A 20,414-nucleotide genomic window follows, 5' to 3' on the forward strand; every position below is an offset into this window, starting at 1 on the left:
CCTGCACAGTACAGGCCACAGAATCTCACCCACCCCTCCTAGAATAATCTTCTCACCTATATCTCAGATATTGAAGCCCTCAAATACTTTGAAGACCCCAAGATGCAGAGACCCTCCAGCTGTGATCTGTACCCCATGCTACAGAGGAAGGCGAAAAACCTCCAAGGTCTCTGCCAATCTACCCTGGAGGAAAATTCCTTCCCGACCCCAAATATGGAGATCAGCTAAACCCTGAACATGTGGGCAAGACTCACCAGCCAGACACCCAGAAAGTTCTCTATAATAACTCCTATCATCCCTCCATTGACCTATTTCCCACTGATAATGGCTGATGCCAACATAGAGGGCTTCTGTTTAGCATTTGTCAGTGCCCTGGAGGAGGACTGAGCCTTCTTCTTGGAGTCTCGGCACTTGTTGGTGCCGGAGCTGCCACCTGCTTGCTTTTCCAGCACCTTTGGTGCAGCCAATGCCAGGGCAGCTTTTTTGTACAGAGAGCATTTCCTCGAGGGGAAAAGGGGAGTCAGCCCCTGAAGAGGAGTGGGATCTCTTCTTGGACACCTGAGCCCAGAGTCCTTGGGGCTCGACCATGTAGGAGCCGCTCTCTTGGAAGCTGTGCCAATAGATGGTTGCCTGGGTGGTGTCGTGTGATCTGGGTCAAAAGCAGGTTGGACCATTTTCTAAAGGAGCATCATTTTTAACTGAAGCTCCCTGGCTTTCCTGGTCCTTGAGGTTAGCTCCTTGGGAGCACTGGGTGGGTAGATGGTACTCCTCACCCAAGCAGCGGACATCTGAAACAGGAATGGACAGCCTGCAGATTATACACCTTTTAAAACCAGGTGAACCAGGCTTGTCCCCGCAAAAAAATGGCTGCTGAAATGTAGGACCTGTAAAAGCCTAAAACTAGCTGTCCTAAGGAAAAAAATTACACTATAAACTGTGAACTATTAAAATGATAATAACCAAGAAAAACTGCTGCTAATAACTATCTAACACTAACACACACTTGAGAGAGACTCCTGGGTTCCAACCGAAGCCAACGGCGGTAGAAGAGGAACTGAAGGCATGCAGAGTAGCCATTTCAAATGTCACGCACCAGCAGCTCTGCATGCACAGCCGACCGTGGGCACTGCTACATAAAATATCCGATTAGAAGCACAGCAGTGCTCAGACACCTAAGATGGATCACCCACAGGGACAGCCATCTTGAAGAAGAATCTCTGGTTCTAATCCCATGCTGGGAGTGGGCTGAGGTCTGGTGGTTAGAGAGGTGGGGAGGGACCAGGAGTCAGGAGTTTGGGGTTCTAATTCCACTCTGGGAAGGGAGTAGGAGCTGGTAGGTCAGAGCAGGGGGGAAGAGCCAGGACTCCTGGGTTCTCTTTCCTGTTGGGGAATGGACTGGGGGGGAGGAGAGGATGCTCTTAGGCCTCTGGGATTCAATTCCCAAGACTACCACTCTCACTCTATGAGCTTAGGTATTTCCCTTTCCTTTTCTATGCCTCACAGCAACTGCGAATTTACCCACATCATAAAGGGGTTGGGAAACAACTTTCTTAAATGCATGCTAAGGTCTATGAGCTCCTCAGATGACAAGAGCTAAGGAGAGGCAGAGGACTATTCATATAATCAGTGGGATCCTGCTGCATCACTGACAGATCCCCAGGCACACAGGATCTCATATATTGCTCCCCGGAGGAGCAGCTTTCAGCCACTCTCCAGAGGGCAGCACAGCCTCTCCAAAGCCCCAGAAGTTTGGGCCAGCAAAATGCATGCAGAGTCTGCACATGAGCCGTACCTACCTCTCCCTCAAAGCCGGGTTCTTGAGGTCTGAGATCAGGGGCATTGTCCTCTTAAACTGCTCAATCTTCACCTTAGAAGTCTCGATAATCTCCCAGTTCCGATCCTTTGATTGGAAAGCAACACCAGTTTTGGGGGGCAGGGATCAGCAGGGAGGAGGGAATACTCACTCGGGTGTCCCCCAGCATGCCTTTGACATGCATCACACCCACACAAAACTTCACGCATTGGTGCACAAGAAGAGATCGTGCTCCCAGTGCGCTGCTCTGGCTAAGCCTCTGCACCAGGTCTAATGAGGACAGGAAACAAGAGCCCTGCAGCTGCACCAGTCCGATTGGTCCTTCCAGCACAGTCCCACAGAGCCTCTCTGGTGACCTCCTGGGAAACCCCCTTCTCTGCTGCCCCCAAAGTTCCCCAGTTCCCCCTGCCATTGCCTCCCTAAAAGCCCTTTCCATATACCACAAGGGGATTGGCCAGCAGCACCAGGCCAAGGGAGCCTCTTTCTTACCTTAAGCTCCCGGCTCAACTTGTTGAGCTTCCGGAAGAGCCCATACGCTATGGTTTCCATCACTTCAGTTTGCAGGGTCTTGAAGCTTCCTGTCTTCCACTCGTTCCAGTTCTCTTCCCAATCTTTCGTGATCTCCCACACCTGCTGCAGGTAGTCCAGCTCCTGCAGGGCACCAGAGAGAAAGCTTGGCCATGGAAAGAGTGACAACTGGGTCCACATTCTTACCAGACCTGTAGGGGACCTCCACTTCCCAAGCAAGGGCTAGTGCCCAATCCCAGGGACTGTATGTGGATTTGCTCTCAAGCAGCGGCAGGGTATGATCCCTCCAAACTCTCACCCCCAAACCTTCAAGGAAGAGAGGTGAGCCTGAGCTTTGGAAGCTGTAATGCCAGGAAGGGGCTCCCACCTTCTCAAGCTTCTGCAGGTCTTTGGAAGCTGGCTGCTCAATTTTGAAGATGCCCAGGTTGGAGCGCAGGGTACTCTCCTCCTCCTTCATGGTGGCCAGCAGCTGCCGCATCGCCACAATCTGCTCAAGGGCCATCTCACAGCTCACAGCATTGGTAAATGGACCTACAACAAAGAGCTCAGCAACCTCTGCCCCTGCTGCTCCACATCAAGCACAGGGACCCCACTCCTGCGCTTGGAGATGGGACAGGAGGCTGAATGATGTGATCAGAGCAAGTGGGAGCCAGGAGTGGGGCTGGTGGGTTAGAGCAGAGGGAGCTGGGAGTCAGGACACCTGATTTCTCTTTCCAGCTTTGGTGGAGGAGTGAGGGTTAGTGATTAGAGCAGAGGACTTGGGAGCCAGCACTCCTGGATTTTCTCCTCAGCTATGGGAGGGAATTGGATCTAGTAAATTAAAGCAGATGGAATTGGAAGCCAAGATGCCTGGGTTTTATTTCTAGCTCTATGAAGGGAGTAGGATCCAATGGGTTGGAGCAGCGGGTAGGAATAGAGCCCTAGGTTCCTTCCCCAGCTGTGGCAGGGGAGAACTGTCTGATGAGTAAGAACAGATAGGGCAGGACTCCAAAGTTCTATTTCCTGCTCTGAACAAAAGTGGGATCTAGAGGGTTTGAGCAGTTGGGGCTGGGAGTCAGAATTCCTGGATCCTACTCCCAGCCTTTCAGAGCATGGGGAAAGTTCACCAGTGCTCAGTTCCTGAATGACTTTGCAGTGAGGGAAGATGGGGAGGTACATGACAGAGATTTGCAAGAAGACTGCACAAGTTAATGGGCTTACTTGTAGGGAGGGACGTTCGATTAAAAATCACTAATTGTAAATATCTCAATCTATTGAACCAATTTCTTCCAACTTGGCTTACTCTTTAGGTATCACAGAGATCTACAAAATGAGCCAAGTATGGTGTGTCTAAAGACCTCTATCCTAGGTGTGGCAACACCACCACCCACCTTTAGTGCCAAAATCCTGAAGAAGGACCTGGGCCTTTTTCTTGAAGTCATCCGCAGAATGGATTAGGCCTGTCTTGAACTTCTCTTTGTGTTTCTTTAGCATGACATCGCTCTCCAAGATGCACTGCTGAAAGGACAGCCATTCGGAATTGAGTGCTCCTAGCGTTTGCAGCACCTGGGACAAGGAGAACAGGGAGAGGGAGGAAAATGAAAGATGTCATCTCTTCAAAATTACCACTGCTTTAAGGAGAAGGCTGGGCACAGTGAGTTCCAGAAACATGGGTAGGATAAATAGAAGGGGGTCTTACCCACTTCTAAGTATTCGCTGGGGCTGGACAGCACAGGAGTGGGGGCATCTGGAGATGGGGTTGGAAGCCAGTAACTGTTCTGTGGCACAGAATTGACAGAGAAAATGGAGAGAGGGGCAAATGGAGCAGGAGGGGTGTAGGGAGGGAGTACATTGGGTAGAGGCTGAGACACCCCAAAAGAGCAGGAAAGAGATGATGGGGGAGAGGAGAAAGTAGAGCTAGGTGCCTGAGAATTCAGAGCAGAGAGGCACAGGGAGAGCAGGGAGCCAGGGGAAGGTCTGCAGGGACAGTGGCTACATGACCCTCTTTGCCTGAATGTACAGAAGGGCTCAAATCCTCAAAAGGATGTAGGTTCCTAATTTCCATGGAAACTATGTGCTTAAATCCCTTTGGGCCTGAGCCAGCATGGCAGGGGCCACATCCATACTTACGCCTTCATCCACAGCCACTTCGTATTTCTCCAGGATGGCAAACTGCTCATGAATGGGCGGGATCTGCCCCTCTAGCTTTGGTAGCTCATGCTGCAGCGTGTCAAGGAGCTGCAGGCTTTGGCCCAGTTCCTCCAGAGTCTGTGGAGGCCGGCTGATGCTGCAGGGGAAAAGAGCAAGTGAGACAGGACTGAGTCAATGACAAGGGCTCTCTTGTGTCTGGGTCAGAAGACTGGCAGTGTGGTGGCATAGGATAATCAGTGATGCTGCACTTCCCACATCTGCTCTGCTCAGGGAAGGGTATTTGACACCCCCTGGCAGGACAGGTATGGCAAACCATTCAGGCTGAGGCCCACCCCCCACCGAACACAGCTCTCTCTCCACGGGCCCCTGTAAGGGTTGGGACTGAGCCAAGCCAAGGTGGGGCCCTACTTAATAGTAAGGTTCTGCTCTGAGTAGGGGGCAGCTGACCAGTTCCACTCATAAGCTGATGAATCTCAGACCCACAGAAAGGGTGAGATCTGGCATGGGGAGGGGATGTCTCTGAGCTTTTGCTGTTTTCACAGCTCTGTTACTCTCAAGTACTTTTAAGAGTAAAATAACTGGGCTTAAGAAGCTCTCCTGCTGAGCCTGGCTTCCTGATTCTCCTGCCATGTTGCTTTATGAAGGAATTAAACTAGAAGCCAAGAGTGCTCTCTAGATGGGGCTCTGCAGAATTAGAGGCTTCAAGGAGCTTTGGCTAGATGACGACATCCCATGTTCCAAGGAAGGACAGGACCCGAGAGTCCCAAAGTTAGAAACAATGACTAGACTACCCAGACCCAGCTGACTCAGACATGTGAGACCTAGAGATGGTGACTGTACAGTGGGTAACAGAAGAACTCCCATCAGTGGGGACAAGGGAAGAACAGACTGGAACTAGCTGTTCAAGGAGATGGGCATGGGCAACACAGACAGTTGACTGTCCCTTCCCCAACCAGCAGGGCACTGGAGCAGGAAGAAAGGTGCAGTATGGCCTCTGCCTGACCAGGGAATGCCTCACTTCTTAGCGTTCTCCTGGAGGTAGGTGAACAGCTCCTGTAGCCGGGAACTGGCCATCTCATTCAGCAGGTTGGTGAGCTTGTTCTGCCACTCGTTGCAGTGCTGGACCACAGAGAACTTGAGATGCGAGCAATCGAGCAACACAAACTGGATGTTCAGCACTGTCTCCTCCTTCTGCACATTGTTGGCCACTTCCATGTACCTGCCAGACACATAAACAGACCAAACCTTCAGGCAGCTGCTTAGTGCAGAGCATGAGAGCTCAGCTCAGCAGTGTGCAGCATCTATATGACTATGGATGAGAATCCCAGAGGCCTCTCTTGACATGAGATGGGGCATGGAGGTGACTAGATGGAGACACCTAGATTCACACTGAATGGATCACAGAAGCACAGTGAACTAAAGTGAGGATCCTTCTTATCTGGGCTATACAGGCCTTGTGGGAAACCAGTATGGCATTAGGGAATGCTGTGCTGCTTGGAGCTGGCTGGGGAATCTCTCTCCCATAACAGTCAGTGCTCTCACAAGCACCCCAGCATGGCACTATGGGGCACTGTGCTGCAGGGAGCTGGCTAAGGGAGCGCTCTCGCCTCACAGTCACTGTTGACACTAGTGCTCCAAAATGGCACTAGGGGGCCCTGTGCTGCAAGGAGCTGGCTGACGGAGTTTGCTTGTGCTCTCTCTCTCTCTCGCCTTGCAGTGAGATTGGCACTAGATGGCACTGTGCAGCATGGAGTTGACCAAGAGAGCTCTCTCCCTTCCCAGTCAGTGCTGACACCAATGCCCCAGCATGACACTAGGAGGCACTGTGAAGCATGGAACTGACAGATGTTGCTCTCTTCCTTCACAGTCAGTGCTGATGCCAGTACCCCAGCACTAGGGGGCATTGTGCCACAGGGAGCAGTGTTTTAACCCGTAGCTGTGTTCTACTTTTTCACCCACAAACTCCTGCTTGCGGAGAGGTGCCATACTGCTGACAGCACTGTTTGTTGTATGAGCCATGATATCGAGGCCTCGTGCTCATTAAGATCACCTGATCTTTTTGGAAAGTCAGTAGCATTTCTATCTCCTAAACCAGCAGAGAAGGGGCCAGAGTAGCGATTTTGGGGAGCGGGGACCACGGTGAGGTTTACAGCTGCTACATGAGGTTTCACCACCTACATTGCTTAGGATCACATATGTGAGCCACACATGTACATCAGCACAGGCCGTGAAGCTACAAGGGCACTAACCGTAGCCTGATCACTTTATGGCCAGGCCACACCGCAGTGGAGCTGCGACCCACTACCAAGTTATAATACCTTTCACTTCAAATTTGTCCTGGCTGCCAGGGCTGGCCTTACTATGAGGCGAACTGAGGCGGCTGCCTCAGGTGCCAGACTGTGGGGGGAAGAGGGGGACGTGCCACTAGGACCCAGAGTGTAGAAAATTGTGTCTGCTGCTGGTGCACATGTATTCTCTCTGCTCTAGATGCACAGAGATGGTGGAGTGCTGTGCTGGAGGAAGGCGGGCACAAGAGACATAACAGGCAGGCAGGAAAAAAGGTGGCACAGGGGCATTGTTTGAGCTTCCCGCCTCAGATGCCAAAATGTTGTGGGCCGGCCCTGCTGGCTGCCACCCCAAATCGCCTTAAAATGACTTTGAAAATGTTGGTCAATGTGCTTAGATATCAGGACTTACAACTTCCAAGCCATTCCTGGCCCTTTGTGCTTAAACCCTCATACCAGTCTGGTGTAAGAATGTTAAAATGCGGTTAATTGACTAGTTGACTAGTCAATAGGCACTTCTGCATTCCTCCTTTGAAATGTACAAGAGACCCCCCCCTTCCGGGTTTTTCAAAGAAGGAATGCGGAACTCCCTGCATGCAACATGCCTGCTTTGAAATGTACAGGAGTTCTGAGCAGGGGCTCTTGTGCATTTCAAAGCCATGGAGCCCGGGGACAGCGGGGGACTCTCATTCCCCCACTGATCCCGGGCTCCATGCTAAGCTGCATGCTGCCAGGTGCCCGGGGTCAGCCACTTTGCAGTATCCTTCCGCCCCCACCCCCAAACCTCCCCTTCTTCGCTATCTCTATCTCATAGAGGCAGCAAAAGGGGAGAGAATATTGACTAGTCCACTAGTCTTTTACATCCTTAGTCTAGTGTCCTAGAAACCAACACCTGATGATTCCTGGGGAAGGTGAGGATCCGTAATACACCTGACCAACTGTACAACGCTGTCCCAATCCTTCCTCAATCCTGCAGTGATCAACTAGTGTCCTGATGAGAACTGATCACTCCGGTCATGCCATTCCTTAAACATCTACCGCCGGTGTTATCCATGTCTCACAGGTGCTTATATACCACTGTGAATCTATGTGTTGTAACCTATTGAGTTCAGTTAGGCTCTAGATTAACATAATCTATCAACTAGGGTTAAATTCCAAAAGGGAACAAAACTGAATCTAGAACAGGGGTGGCCAACCCGTTCCAGACGAAGAGCCACAATAGCAGTGGAGACAGCGTGAAGAGCTGGGGCAAAGTTGTTGAGGAGGGGAAAAAAAAAAAAAAAGGCCACACTGGGGTACATCCATCCCAGAGCGCAGCTTTTTTTTTTTTTTGGCTCAACAACTTTGCCTTGGCTCTTCACAATATTTCCACTGCTACTGTGGCTCACAAAACAAGCACTGGGAAGGGGTGAGAGGTGCAAGCTCTGGGTGCAGGAGGAAGTAGAGAAGAAGATGCTGGCTCAGTGATGGGTGCTCAAGGCTGGAGAGTGTTGGGGTCAGGGGGAGGGTTGGGGTGCTAAGCAAGCCGCAGGCTTGTGGCTATAAGGGTACAGGAGTTTGGGCTGGGGTGCATGAGGGACTCAGGGCAGGGAAGCTGGGAGTATGATGGACTCAGGACACAGATTTGCAGTGTGTGGCTCGTGCAGGAGTATTGTGGCAGAAGACTGGGGATGTGGCAGTGCAGGAGTTTGGGGATGTGAGAGGCTCAGGACAGGGGGTTCCAGTGCATGATAGGCTCAGGTTTGGGGTTGGGGTGTGTGTGTGCAGGAGTGTAATGATGCTGCAGCCAGATGGGGGCTTGTTGGCCAGACTTCATTTTTAAAGAAACTATTATGTCAAACACAAAATGTTTCAGTGTTGTCTTTATTTATGGGGGGGACCTGTTTTGAGTCAGGGATCACTAACCCACAGAAAAGTCAGTCGGGGCCTGTGACGGGGCGACCCCTCCCCATCCCCTGTGCGATGCCGAGCAGGCGCTGCTCGGCCTCCCGGAGGGGCCGGCCCGAGAGTGTGCGGCTTGCACGCAAGCCGCGCCAGGGCTGGAAACGCCGGCAGCCCCGCCAGCGCGCGGCCGCAGCGCGGCAGGAGGGGCGGGGCTAGGGCGGGAGGAGTTCCCCTGCCCTGACGGACGCGGACGGCGGCCAACCGGGGACCAGACGGGCGCTGCCAGTCCCGCCCCGGCCGCTGACGGGGGAGAGGGAAGCCTCCGGCAGGAGGTTTAAAAGGAAACGCCTCGCCGCCATTAGGGGCGGCGGGGGCTATCGGGAGTCGGGGGGTAGAACTGGGAGAGCGGGAGAGTCGGGCGACCTCCCCGGAGCAGGGACCCTGCCCCCACCCGGGCTACGCCATCACTGCCCTCTGTCGCTGAAGGGCGGGGGTGCGACAGGGCTGGCAGGCTGTCGGCCAAACCAAAGGTAAACACCCCGAGTGGGGAACGCCGGGGCGGGGGGGGAAGGAAGCAGCCCAGGGCAGAGCTCACTCGAGCTGGCGGGCTGACGAGTTACGGCAGGAGCCCCGTCAGCCGGACCGGAGCAAGTCAGTTCCGCGTCCTTAGGGCCCTGGGCTGGGGCCCGTGAGTGAGGGCGGGCCTGGGCCCCCCTTTCCCCCACCCATCAGTGGGGAAATTACACTGACGCTCAGGCAGAAGCAAAGTGCCTGAACGTGCAGCGGAGAGCCGAGACCCCGCAGGAGAGCGGGGTACCAGGACACCGGGAGGTGCCGCGCAAACCCTGGGGAAATCCCCGAGTATTCCGGGGCCCCACGGGTACACATGGTGGAGAATGTGGGCACTGTGAGGAGGGATCCCCCGCCCCTGGTAAGGAGGGGCGAAAGCGCCGCTTAGGGGAGCAAACTTACGAAAAATTTGTTTCAGTAGAAGCCGAAAGCGGGGGGGAGCCGCGAGGCCCACCGCCTCCGGGAAAGGGACCGCGAGATGGATCCCGTCCAGGTGTTGGAGTGGATGAAGGCCACCCACAGGGAAAGTCAGCAGCAGCAGAATGCGCTGATCCAGCAGTTGTCCACACAACACCAAGAGCAGCAACGGCAGTTGATAAAAGAGCTGGCGGAGCAATTTAGGGAGCAGGCCCAGCTGTCGATGACCCAGAGGCCAGCCACAACTACCCAGGAGGAGGACCTCGATGAGAACGGGGAGGCTGGACCACGCCCGAGCATTCGGCTGACAAAAATGGGGGCCACCGATGATCCGGAGGCCTATTTGACGACGTTCAAGCGAGTGGCCACCGCCACTAGGTGACCAGAGACTCACTGGGCCACCATTTTGGCTCCTTATCTTACGGGACAGGCCCAGCTGGCATACCGGAGCTTAAGCGACAGAGACGCGCTACACTACTACAAGCTGAAGGAAGCCATTTTGGACCAGATGGGCATTACTCCCGAAACGTATCGGCAAAAGTTTAGGGGCGAACAATACACCCAAGGGACCCGGCCCAGGGTCATAGCCCAGCGATTAAGAGAGTCCGCGTGGAGATGGCTGGACCCCGAACAACGCACCAGGCAACAAGTGGCCGAGCTCGTGGTTCTGGAACAGTTCATCAATATACTGCCTAGCGGGGGCTCCCACTGGGTACGACGACACCACCCCTCCACGCTAAGCGAAGCGGTCGAACTAATGAACGACTACGAAGCCGGGGAAGGGTGGGAAAGAAGCCACAGGCCGGAGCGGCCACGGCCACCGCCACCCCGGCGAGCAGAACCGGCGAGAAGCCCCCGCGCTAAGGGAAGCCCCGAAAGGAGTGACAGATGGGAGGCCAGCAAAGGCACAGCAAGGCGACCATTGGCGCCAGCATGGTCCCTCCCATCCAAGGAAGGACCCCGAGAGGTGGGCGGACGCGCGTCGGAGGCGGGGGCGAGTCCTCCGAAACCCTCCGCGTCTAGGGGGCCATGCTTTCGCTGCGGGCAAGAAGGACATCTCATCAAGGATTGCCCCTTCATGGACTGCTCTTACACGCAGGCGTTAGCGGGGGATGGGATACCCGCTGAAGACGGTAAGATACTGCGCGAGGTCAGGATCAGGGACGAATTAGTGACCGCCCTTTTGGACTCGGGGTGTAGCCAGACTATAGTGCGGGCCGACCTAGTCCCCCCAAGAGGACCCCGGGGTCCCCCCGTACAGGTGCAGTGTGTGCACAGGGACATACACCAGTATACCACCGCGTGGGTGCAGATCCGCAACGGTATGGAACACAGCTGGTGTTATGTGGTCTTAGCGCCCCAGTTAGCCTATCTGGCCTTGCTGGGCCGCGATTGGACCGGCTTCCGCAGGGCGGTGGGAGAGTGGCAAGCGGGCGGGGCCCCGGTGGAAGGGGGGACCAACTGGGGGCCCTCGGGGAACCACCGGGGGGGCGACGCCCCTATTACCCCTCGGGCTGAAGACCCAAACACAGGGGCCCTGGACCACCTCGAACTCAACAATGGTGACTTCCTCCAGGAACAGCGAGAAGACCCCACGTTACGCCATGCCTGGGCCACAGCGCGAGAGGAGACCGAGGAGGAAGAGGAGACGGGGGGAGGACCAGTGGGTCCACACTTTGAGGTACGAGCGGACCGTTTGTATAGGGTAGACGAAGGGGAGGGGGAGCAAGCCTCCCGACGGCAGCTACTCGTACCCCGCCGGTACCGGTACCACCTCATGGAGGTGGCCCACGCCAACCCTTGGGCAGGCCACCTGGGACAGGAGAAAACAGTGAAGCGGTTATTACAACGCTTCTACTGGCCCGGGGTGTACCGCGAGGTACGGGATTTTTGTGAGTCGTGCCCAGAATGCCAGAAGGCGGGACCCCGAAATGTGCCAAAAGCCCCCCTGGTGCCCCTCCCGATAATAGACGTACCTTTCGAGAGGATAGCTATGGACATCGTAGGGCCCTTGGATAAGTCGAAGGCGGGCCATCAATACATATTGGTCGTCTTGGACTATGCTACGAGGTATCTGGAGGCCGTGCCCCTCCGAAACACGCACGCAGCCACCCTAGCAAAGGAACTGATGAAGTTGTTCTCCCGCGTCGGACAACCCAAGGAGATACTGACCGACCAAGGTACCAATTTTACCTCTCGATTAATGGCGGAATTGTGCCGCCTGTTCCAAATTAAAAGCATACGGACCTCAGTGTACCATCCCCAGACGGATGGGCTGGTTGAGCGTTTTAACCGGACACTGAAGGGTATGTTACGGAGATTCACAGAACAGGACCCTAGAGAGTGGGACATTCTGTTACCTGCGTTATTGTTTGCCGTACGGGAAGCCCCCCAAGCGTCCACAGGGTTTTCGCCCTTTGAATTACTGTATGGGCGGCAACCAAGGGGTATTCTCGATGTAATCAAGGAAAGGTGGGAGGACCAAGAGACCCGGGTGCGGGGTCGGTACAATATATTCTGAACTTGAGGCAAAAGTTGCGGACCCTCACAGACGTGGCTAGGGACAACTTAGAAAGTGCTCAAGAAACACAAGCCCGATATTATAACCGGGGAGCTCGTCTCAGGGTTTTCGAGCCAGGGCAGCGGGTCCTGCTACTACTCCCCACCCCGGGTTCAAAACTGGTAGCTAAGTGGCAGGGCCCCTTTGAAGTGGTGAGGCGCATCGGGGAGGTCGATTACGAGGTCAAGTTAACGGGAAGGGCAGGTGGCACCAAGGTATACCATGTAAACTTATTGAAGGCCTGGAAGGGGCGGGAGGCCTTGTTTATAAACCCCCTTCCCCCAGACCCAGAACTGGGACCCGGAGAGGGGGGGCAGGCCACCCCTGGTCTCTTGCAGATGGGGGCCGACCTCACCCCCGAGCAACAGGCGGACCTGGAGAACTTGCTGAGCCGCTTCCCAGATGTGATGACGGACAAGCCAGGCCACACCACTCTGGCCCACCACCACATCGAAACCGAGCCAGGAAAGAAGGTACGAGACCAGGTGCGTCCCTTGCCCCGAAAGATGTGGGAACCCGTGAAAGCGGAGTTGCAGAATATGATCCAGTGGGGTGTGGTAGAGGAGTCGTACAGTGAGTGGCGTAGTCCTATAGTTCTAGTGCCGAAACCTGACGGGTCGATGAGGTTCTGCATAGATTTCCGCAAAGTGAACGCCCTGTCCCGATTCGACGCTTACCCCATGCCTCGGGTAGACGAGCTGCTGGACCGACTGGGAGGTGCGCACTCTCTCTCCACCCTCGATCTGACCCACGGCTACTGGCAGATCCCCTTATCACCGTCATCCCGAGAGAAGACGGCCTTCTCAACCCCATTTGGGCTGTATCATTTTATCCAGATGCCTTTCGGACTGCAGGGAGCGGCCGCCACCTTTCAGCGGCTTATGGAGCGGGTGCTAAAAACCCATGACCAATATGCTGCGGCATATATCGATGACATTGTCATATACAGTAAGTCCTGGACCGAGCACCTACTCCACATAAAGGCCATATTGCAAGAACTCCGCCAAGCCCGACTGACGGCGAACCCCCGAGTGCCACTTTGGCGAGAAGGAGGTCTCCTATTTAGGTTACACGGTCGGTCGGGGCCAGCTACGACCCTTGGTGGAGAAAGTGGAGGCGCTACGCACGTATCGGCCCCCGCGAACCAAGAGGCAGGTTCGGCAGTTTTTGGGGCTGGCCGGCTATTACTGCCGCTTCGTCCCCAATTTTGAGGCAATAGCGGCACCCCTGACAGATCTGACACGTGCCGCCCTACCCCAGAAGGTACGATGGTCCCCAGAGTGCGAGGAGGCCTTCCAGAAGTTGAAAGATTGCCTAACCCGAGCCCCGGTGTTAGCACAGCCCAACTTTAAACAGCCCTTCACCCTCTATACGGACGCCTCGGAAAATGGAATAGGGGTGGTCCTGGCGCAAGGGGAGGGAGTAAACGAACACCCCATTGTCTACATCAGCCGTAAGCTGTTTACATGGGAGTGTAAGTACGCGACGATCGAGAAGGAGGCCTTGGCGGTAAAATGGGCGATTGACTTATTGAGGTACTATCTTTTAGGTAACCGTTTCCGGGTAGTGACGGACCACGCACCCCTACGGTGGCTACAAACTATGAAGGACACGAATGCCCGCGTGATGCGTTGGTATTTGACCCTGCAGCCATACGCATTCGAGGTGGCCCACAGGGCCGGAAACCTACACCAAAACGCGGACTTCTTTTCAAGACGACATGAAGAGGAGGAGGACACAGAACCAGGAGTGGTGACTAATTTGGAAAGCGGGGTGTGTGACGGGGCGACCCCTCCCCGTCCCCTGTGCGATGCCGAGCAGGCGCTGCTCGGCCTCCGGGGGGAGAGGGGCGGCCCGAGAGTGCGCGGCTTGCATGCAAGCCGCGCCGGGGCTGGAAACGCCAGCAGCCCCGCCGGCGCGCGGCCGCGGTGCGGCAGAAAGGGCGGGGCTAGGGCGGGAGGAGTTCCCCCGCCCTGACGGACGCGGACGGCGGCCAACCGGGGACCAGACGGGCGCTGCCAGTCCCGCCCCGGCCGCTGACGGGGGAGAGAGAAGCCTCCGGCAGGAGGTTTAAAAGGAAACGCCTCGCCGCCATTAGGGGCGGCGGGGGCTATCGGGAGTCGGGGGTAGAACTGGGAGAGCGGGAGAGTCGGGCGACCTCCCCAGAGTGTGGACCCTGCCCTCACCCAGGCTACGCCATCACAGCCCTCCGTCGCTGAAGGGCAGGGGCGCGACAGGGCCGGCAGGCTGTCGGCCAAACCAAAGGTAAACACCCCGAGCGGGGAACGCCGGGGCGGGGGGGGGAAGGAAGCAGCCCAGGGCAGAGCTCACTCGAGCTGGCGGGCTGACGAGTTACGGCAGGAGCCCCGTCAGCCGGACCGGAGCAAGTCAGTTCCGCATCCTTAGGGCCCTGGGCTGGGGCCCGTGAGTGAGGGCGGGCCCGGGCCCTCCCATCAGTGGGGAAATTACACTGACGCTCAGGTGGAAGCAAAGCGCCTGAACGTGCAGCGGAGAGCCGAGACCCCGCAGGAGAGCGGGGTACCAGGACACCGGGAAGTGCCGCGCAAACCCCGGGGAAACCCCCGAGTATTCCGGGGCTCCACGGGAACAGGGCCACACAAGTGAGATTCAAAAAAACAACTGCTCCAAACCCCCCCAAGCCTCACTAATGAGGCCCTAACTGTGCTAGTGGGGGCAGAGGACAGGGTGCTGGGGCAGGGTGCTGGTGGGTGCTGAGGTAGGGTACTCGTGGCGGGGTCTGGCCCGGAAGAGGGGACAGACAGCTGGGACTAGTACCTGGGGATCCTGGGTCTCAGGAAGTGCACTGGCTGCTCTTCCCCTCCCATCCCACAGGCACTCCCCCTGCTCTAACCCAATCCCCCTTCCCTTCCCCAGAGCCAGGAACATACACCCCTAACCCAATTCCACACACCCCCCCCCCCAGAACCAGGCACCAGCCCCCCTTTATACCAATCCCCCTCCTCCCATGCTCTAACCTAATTCTTGGCTCCCTGAGGTGGAGCCACCAGTACAACTACATGTGTCTCCCTCCAGGCGCTGGGGCACATGTGCAGAGCAGCCAGCCTTGAGATGTGCTGGCTGGGATGCCGTGCGCAGCCTCCCCAGCCCCCCCCCAAACCCAATCTTCCTCCCTTTCCCTCCCCTCCACCAGACTAGAGCCAGGCACACACACACACACTCTAACCTAATTCCTGGGTCCCGGAGCCACCACCGCTACAGCTGCACGTCTCCCTCCAGGCACTGGGGCGCACGCGCTAAGTGGCCGGCACGCCATGCGCACCCCCCCAACCCAATCTTCCTCAACCTCTTCTCCCCTTCCCCAGAGCCAGACACCTCCCTTTCCCACTCTACCCTAATCCCCCTCCCCCACTAACCTTATACTAAGGTCCTGGAGTCGCCACTGGCGCCAATACAGCTGCACCCGGAGCCACTACCTGTGCTCAGCAGCCAGCCGCTAGCACGTGTAGGCTGGGATGCTGTGTGCGACCTGGCCTACACATGCAAGATATGACACAGAGCGCTGGGGGCCGTGAGCAGAACAGCACGGGCTGTGAGCACGCACATGGGTCACAGCAGCCCAGCTGCAAGAGCGGCTGACCTGAGACGGGTTCCATCTCGGTTCCGTCAGGAGCCGCCATTTTTTTTGGCCACCCCTGGTCTAGAAGAAACAGATGTATTACATTTTATCAACTAGATTAGATTTTAGAATGATCAGAGGTTAGTGGATTATAATCTAGTCCAGGATCCAGATTAGATTTAATGTAGCAGAGAAAACATTTGGATGAAGAAAGCCTAAATGCAAAGGGGAGGAGCTTCCCCGAGGGCTCAGTGTGGGATTTGGAAGTTGCTTTAGGCAAAAGGTGCATTTTTAAAAGGAGCAAGGAATGTGTTATGGCACTGCGATGGGAGCAGCTGCTATTAGGAAAGAGAAATCTATTCCCTCCAAATGATTTGTTAATTGAAACATGTTTTTATTTCTTTGCTCCTGACTCATCCAAGTGAGGCCAGCAGGTGGAGGACAGTTCTGGCCCCGTGGGATCTTATTAAATCTTCCTGACTGTTCCATTAATTAATTCCCCGTCTATGGGTCACTAGAAACATGAGGCCAAACTTTATTAAACAAGGAAGCCAAAAATGGCCCCAGAAGAGACAGATGAGGAACAGAGGCAAACAGGCATATTATGGTTGCTGGAGAAAGGCAGAAATGGATAGGGAGGCAGCATCTAGTTACAGATCCAAATTTACCTCTGTCCTACACCGAGCCTGAAAATTATGAATGTCAAACACTGAGTCAGCACAGCACACAGGATAGGAAAATGCTGCTTGTGCTAAATAAATTAATCCTGCTTCATTCCTTTTAACAGCTGGTTTTCAAGTATGCCTCGTTCTGGGTCTGTGTTCCACCTTCTGGCTTACAACTGGGCCATGCCAAGGTGGGAGGCACAGATCACACAGTGGAATCTCTCTTCCTGGTACTGTTCTAAGCAGCCCTCAGAAGGCTTTCAAGGCTTTAATAGTGAATGCGTCTTCACACTGAAGTACCTTTGAGGAAATGGGGAGCAGAAAGCCCATAAGCTGCACTGTAAACTAAAGTATTCCACAGGCAAAACTGCAATTGGTTTAGGGAGTGGTTACACTGTAATAACAACCGACTCCAAGGCCCTGCTCACAGCATGGTTCTCTCCTGACCTGCTTACAGCACAATTCCATTGCTAGTCATTTGTTATCTTCTTTCGGAGACTGACGAAAGCAAACCAGAACTGCAAGACACATAGAGGCCTTAACTGCGTAAATGCTGGAACCCCTATCCATGCTCATGCCTTTAGTGAATTTCTAAGGTCCCAAAGTGCTTTTAAAGCAGAAAGCATCATTAACCCCTTTCATAGACAGGGAAGTCGAGGCAGAGAGGTGCAGTGACTTGCCCTAGGGCACCCAGCAGGCTAGTAACAGAGCTTGGAAAAGAATCCACGTCTTGAGAGTCCCAATCCAGTGATCTACTCACATGAGAAGAAAGGATTTCTACCCCATTTACCTAGGATGCTAAACCAGTGCCTTGTAGCTAGAGCCCTCAATGCAGTGCCTGCAGGGAAGCTATAAAACATCCTATTGACAAGCTGACTGGCTCTATTTCTCTTACTTTTTAAAAAACATATATAAAATTGCTTGCAATGTTTGCATGTAAGCAGAATATTAGTTTCTTCAAAATTCAACTGCTCCTGCTGCTTCCTCTTTCAACCCCATCATTCACACAGTGCTGAAAGCTAGCCACCTCCAGGGAGGGGGACAGCACCCATTTATCCATACACAGTGGTGTGCCACAACATTTTCCAATGGGAAGGGAAGGGAATAACTGTGTGGTTGGAATAGCAGGGGTGATTTAGGGAAGCAGAATGGAATTGCTGCAGCTGGGATCCAGCCAGCACACTGAGGTTAATGCTCTAACTCAGAGGAAAGGTACCAGGAAATCTTTAACAACCACAAGTCATCAGATATTTAGCTTTGTATCTGAGCAGAATCACTTCCAGCAGCATGTGTTCCCAGCACTAGACTGGGGTATTGTGGTGAATGCTAATTTGTAGGGAAAAGTCCACAGCACTTAGCACCTCGCCAGGACCAGTGCTGGCTATGGGAAGAGCCCCTTACACTGCTTCTTGCAACATAGCACCCGGTACCTAGTCAGTGCTCGCCAGTGTTCCCTATAAGCCATGCACCTGGGCGTTGGCCCAGGAAAGTCTCAAATTCTGCCCAGCTGATTAACAGAGCACCCACAGCCACCTGCAGCCAGCAGCATGTGCTTCTATTGGTGGTGCACATCAGCACATGCCTCAGTGCATGCAACAAAATTCATTATGCATATGGATGGAAAAAATTAAAGAGCATTGATGCTGGTTATGGGAAGAGCCCCCCACTGAGCCACCCACACTGCTCCCTTGCAACACAGAACCTGGCACCTCTCCAGGGTCAGTGCTGGCTATGGAGAGATCCCCCCCTGAGTCACCCACATGACTCAGTGGGACTCAGATTTTGATAGAGGTCTCTTGTTCAATATCCAACAGGACAGGCCCTATTTAACTTGTAAGCTCTATCAATTTCCGAAGGACAGTAGAGTGGACATCCCTGAATCTCCAACATCTCCAGGAGACCAGTCTGTTCAAGGGGGAGAACGTAGGGTACAAGCATCCATGGACACAGACCCTCACTTACCGAGCCGTGTCTGCATCAAAGGATGACACGAGTGGGTTGAGGTGACGGTAACGGTTAATGAAGGAGTCCTTGTTGACCTCCCAGATCTCACGGTACACATCCCAGGTCTTCAGATATGCCTGGAGGAGTGTGGCATTTGCTTGCATGCCACCACTGATCAGTGCCTGGATTTTCTTGATATCTTCATCACGCTCTGAGTGCAGAGAGACAAACAGAATAGTGATCAACCATCTCTCTGCCCAAAAGGCCAGTCCCAGTGAATCAGAACCCCTTTTGCAAAGCTCGCCAGCCCTTTGGGAAATACTGAGATGGGGATGAAACTGAGGCACAGAGCAGGGACATGCCTTTACAGGGTTGGGTGTGCACATGCAGGAACTTGTTCCGTGACGAACAGGGCCGGCCCGAGGTATTCTGGTGCCCTGGGCACGGGCGCACAGTGCTGCCCCCGAGCGCACAGTGTATGCATGGGCCCGCCCATGGGGAGCGGGCCCGCCCCCCTGGGGTGTAAGGCCTGCCCCCCGGGATGCACGGTGCAGCGCAGCCCGGGGCCCACCCCTAGGGCGCACGGTGCAAGCGCGGCCCAGTCCGGCCCGGCTGTCGCTGCTGGCACGCGTGCCGGGCCGTGTAGGACCCCGCAGCAATGGGGGGGGAAGAGCGCTGCTGGCCGGCACTACGGGGATGTGGGCGGGCTGGCGCTGCGGAAGCCAGGCACGTGGTGCCTGATGGCAGCTGTAAGGGACACCACACACCCCTTACAGCTGCCGTCAGGCACCCCCCATCGGTTGGCGCCCTGGAAAGCTGCCCGGCTCGCCCATGCCTCCGTCCAGCCCTGGTGACAAATGTACACTATATTCAGTAGGGATGTTAGATAGCAATTAATTGAATAGTCATGTAATCGTATCAAATTTTAGCAGTTACACAAATATTCAACAGACCCAGGGACAGGCCCAGCAGCCAGCCCCACTCCTGGGGAACCCCCTGCCACTGAGCCTCTGAGGCAACAACATAGGTGACAAGTGGGAGCCGGTCTGTGAGGGGATCTGGTTTAAATGCAGAGTCAGCAAGTGTGGGGAAGCAGCAGCAGCCCCTGTTTGCGGGGGGCCTGAGCTCCCCACAGACAGAGGCTGTGCCAGCATCTCACAGAGCAGCCTCTATCTGTGGTGGGACCAGACTTGCCGCACAAAGGCTGCCCAACGCAAACACCCCGACCCTCTTCCCTTCCCCCACCCCCCGCACTGCTGCCTCTGATAGAGACAGGAGCACAGGGGAGGCAGACAGCTCCCACCCCGAGCACTGGCTCCTGCCTGCTTCTCCTCACTGTCTATGTGGGAGGTAGCAAGGGGGGGCAGGTAGCTGCATGGAGATGGCACGCAAGGAGAGCCAGCTTAATAGCCAGTTCCCCACACATACTGGTTCCCACTTGGTCCCCCTCCCCACAGTGGTGCCTCTTTTGAAAGCCAGCTTCCCACATGTACCAACTTCTGCCTACCGTAGCTGCCTCTGATACAGAGGCAGCAAGGGGAAGGGATGCATGTAGTCGATCAGGTTAATTGTGTATTCGACTACATGTTTACATCCCTAATATTAAGGCAATGTCTGTCTAGGTGCAACATATGACTTGCAGGAGCTGCTAAGCCAGCTACTGAGTGCCACAGAGTGAAATAAATACAAATAAAGCATCACGGCAAGGAAACTGAACGAAGGAAAAATCACAGCTGAACCAGGCTAGGGAATCATCTGCTCCAGGGATCAGGTAGGAGAATGGAGCCAGCCAAGTTACCTCATCCGGTTCCTTGTGGTCTGAACACTGAGGACATCTCTACACTGGGTTTTCAAACCCACATCAGCAAGTCACAGAGCCCAGCTATACAAACTCAGGCTCACACTAAAAACAGCCGTGTATACATGGGCTGAGCTAGACTGGACTGGAGCTCAGGCTCCAAAACCCATTTCTTCCCCAGCTTCAGAGCCTGAACACCTATACAGCTGGTTTTAACATCGG

The 20,414-nt window shown here is 54.9% G+C and overlaps 1 protein-coding gene across 6 annotated transcripts in view; it reads right to left on the reverse strand.

The window, feature by feature from the left end:
- Positions 1 to 20,414, reverse strand: part of DNAH2 (dynein axonemal heavy chain 2) — a 307,939-nt gene that overhangs the window by 213,282 nt on the left and 74,243 nt on the right. For all 6 annotated transcript variants that reach the window (XM_075908075.2, XM_075908076.2, XM_075908072.2 and 3 more), the window contains 7 exons: positions 18,413 to 18,605; positions 5,490 to 5,690; positions 4,451 to 4,607; positions 3,712 to 3,886; positions 2,709 to 2,872; positions 2,303 to 2,464; positions 1,797 to 1,900 (listed from right to left, as the gene is read on the reverse strand). In XM_075908075.2, coding sequence (XP_075764190.2) covers positions 1,797 to 1,900; positions 2,303 to 2,464; positions 2,709 to 2,872; positions 3,712 to 3,886; positions 4,451 to 4,607; positions 5,490 to 5,690; positions 18,413 to 18,605 — 1,156 coding nt within the window. The remainder of the gene's footprint in view (positions 1 to 1,796; positions 1,901 to 2,302; positions 2,465 to 2,708; positions 2,873 to 3,711; positions 3,887 to 4,450; positions 4,608 to 5,489; positions 5,691 to 18,412; positions 18,606 to 20,414) is intronic.

Source organism: Pelodiscus sinensis, chromosome 22 (assembly GCF_052426305.1).
Source record: "Pelodiscus sinensis isolate ZL-2025 chromosome 22, ASM5242630v1, whole genome shotgun sequence".
Taxonomy (NCBI): Eukaryota; Metazoa; Chordata; order Testudines; family Trionychidae; genus Pelodiscus; species Pelodiscus sinensis.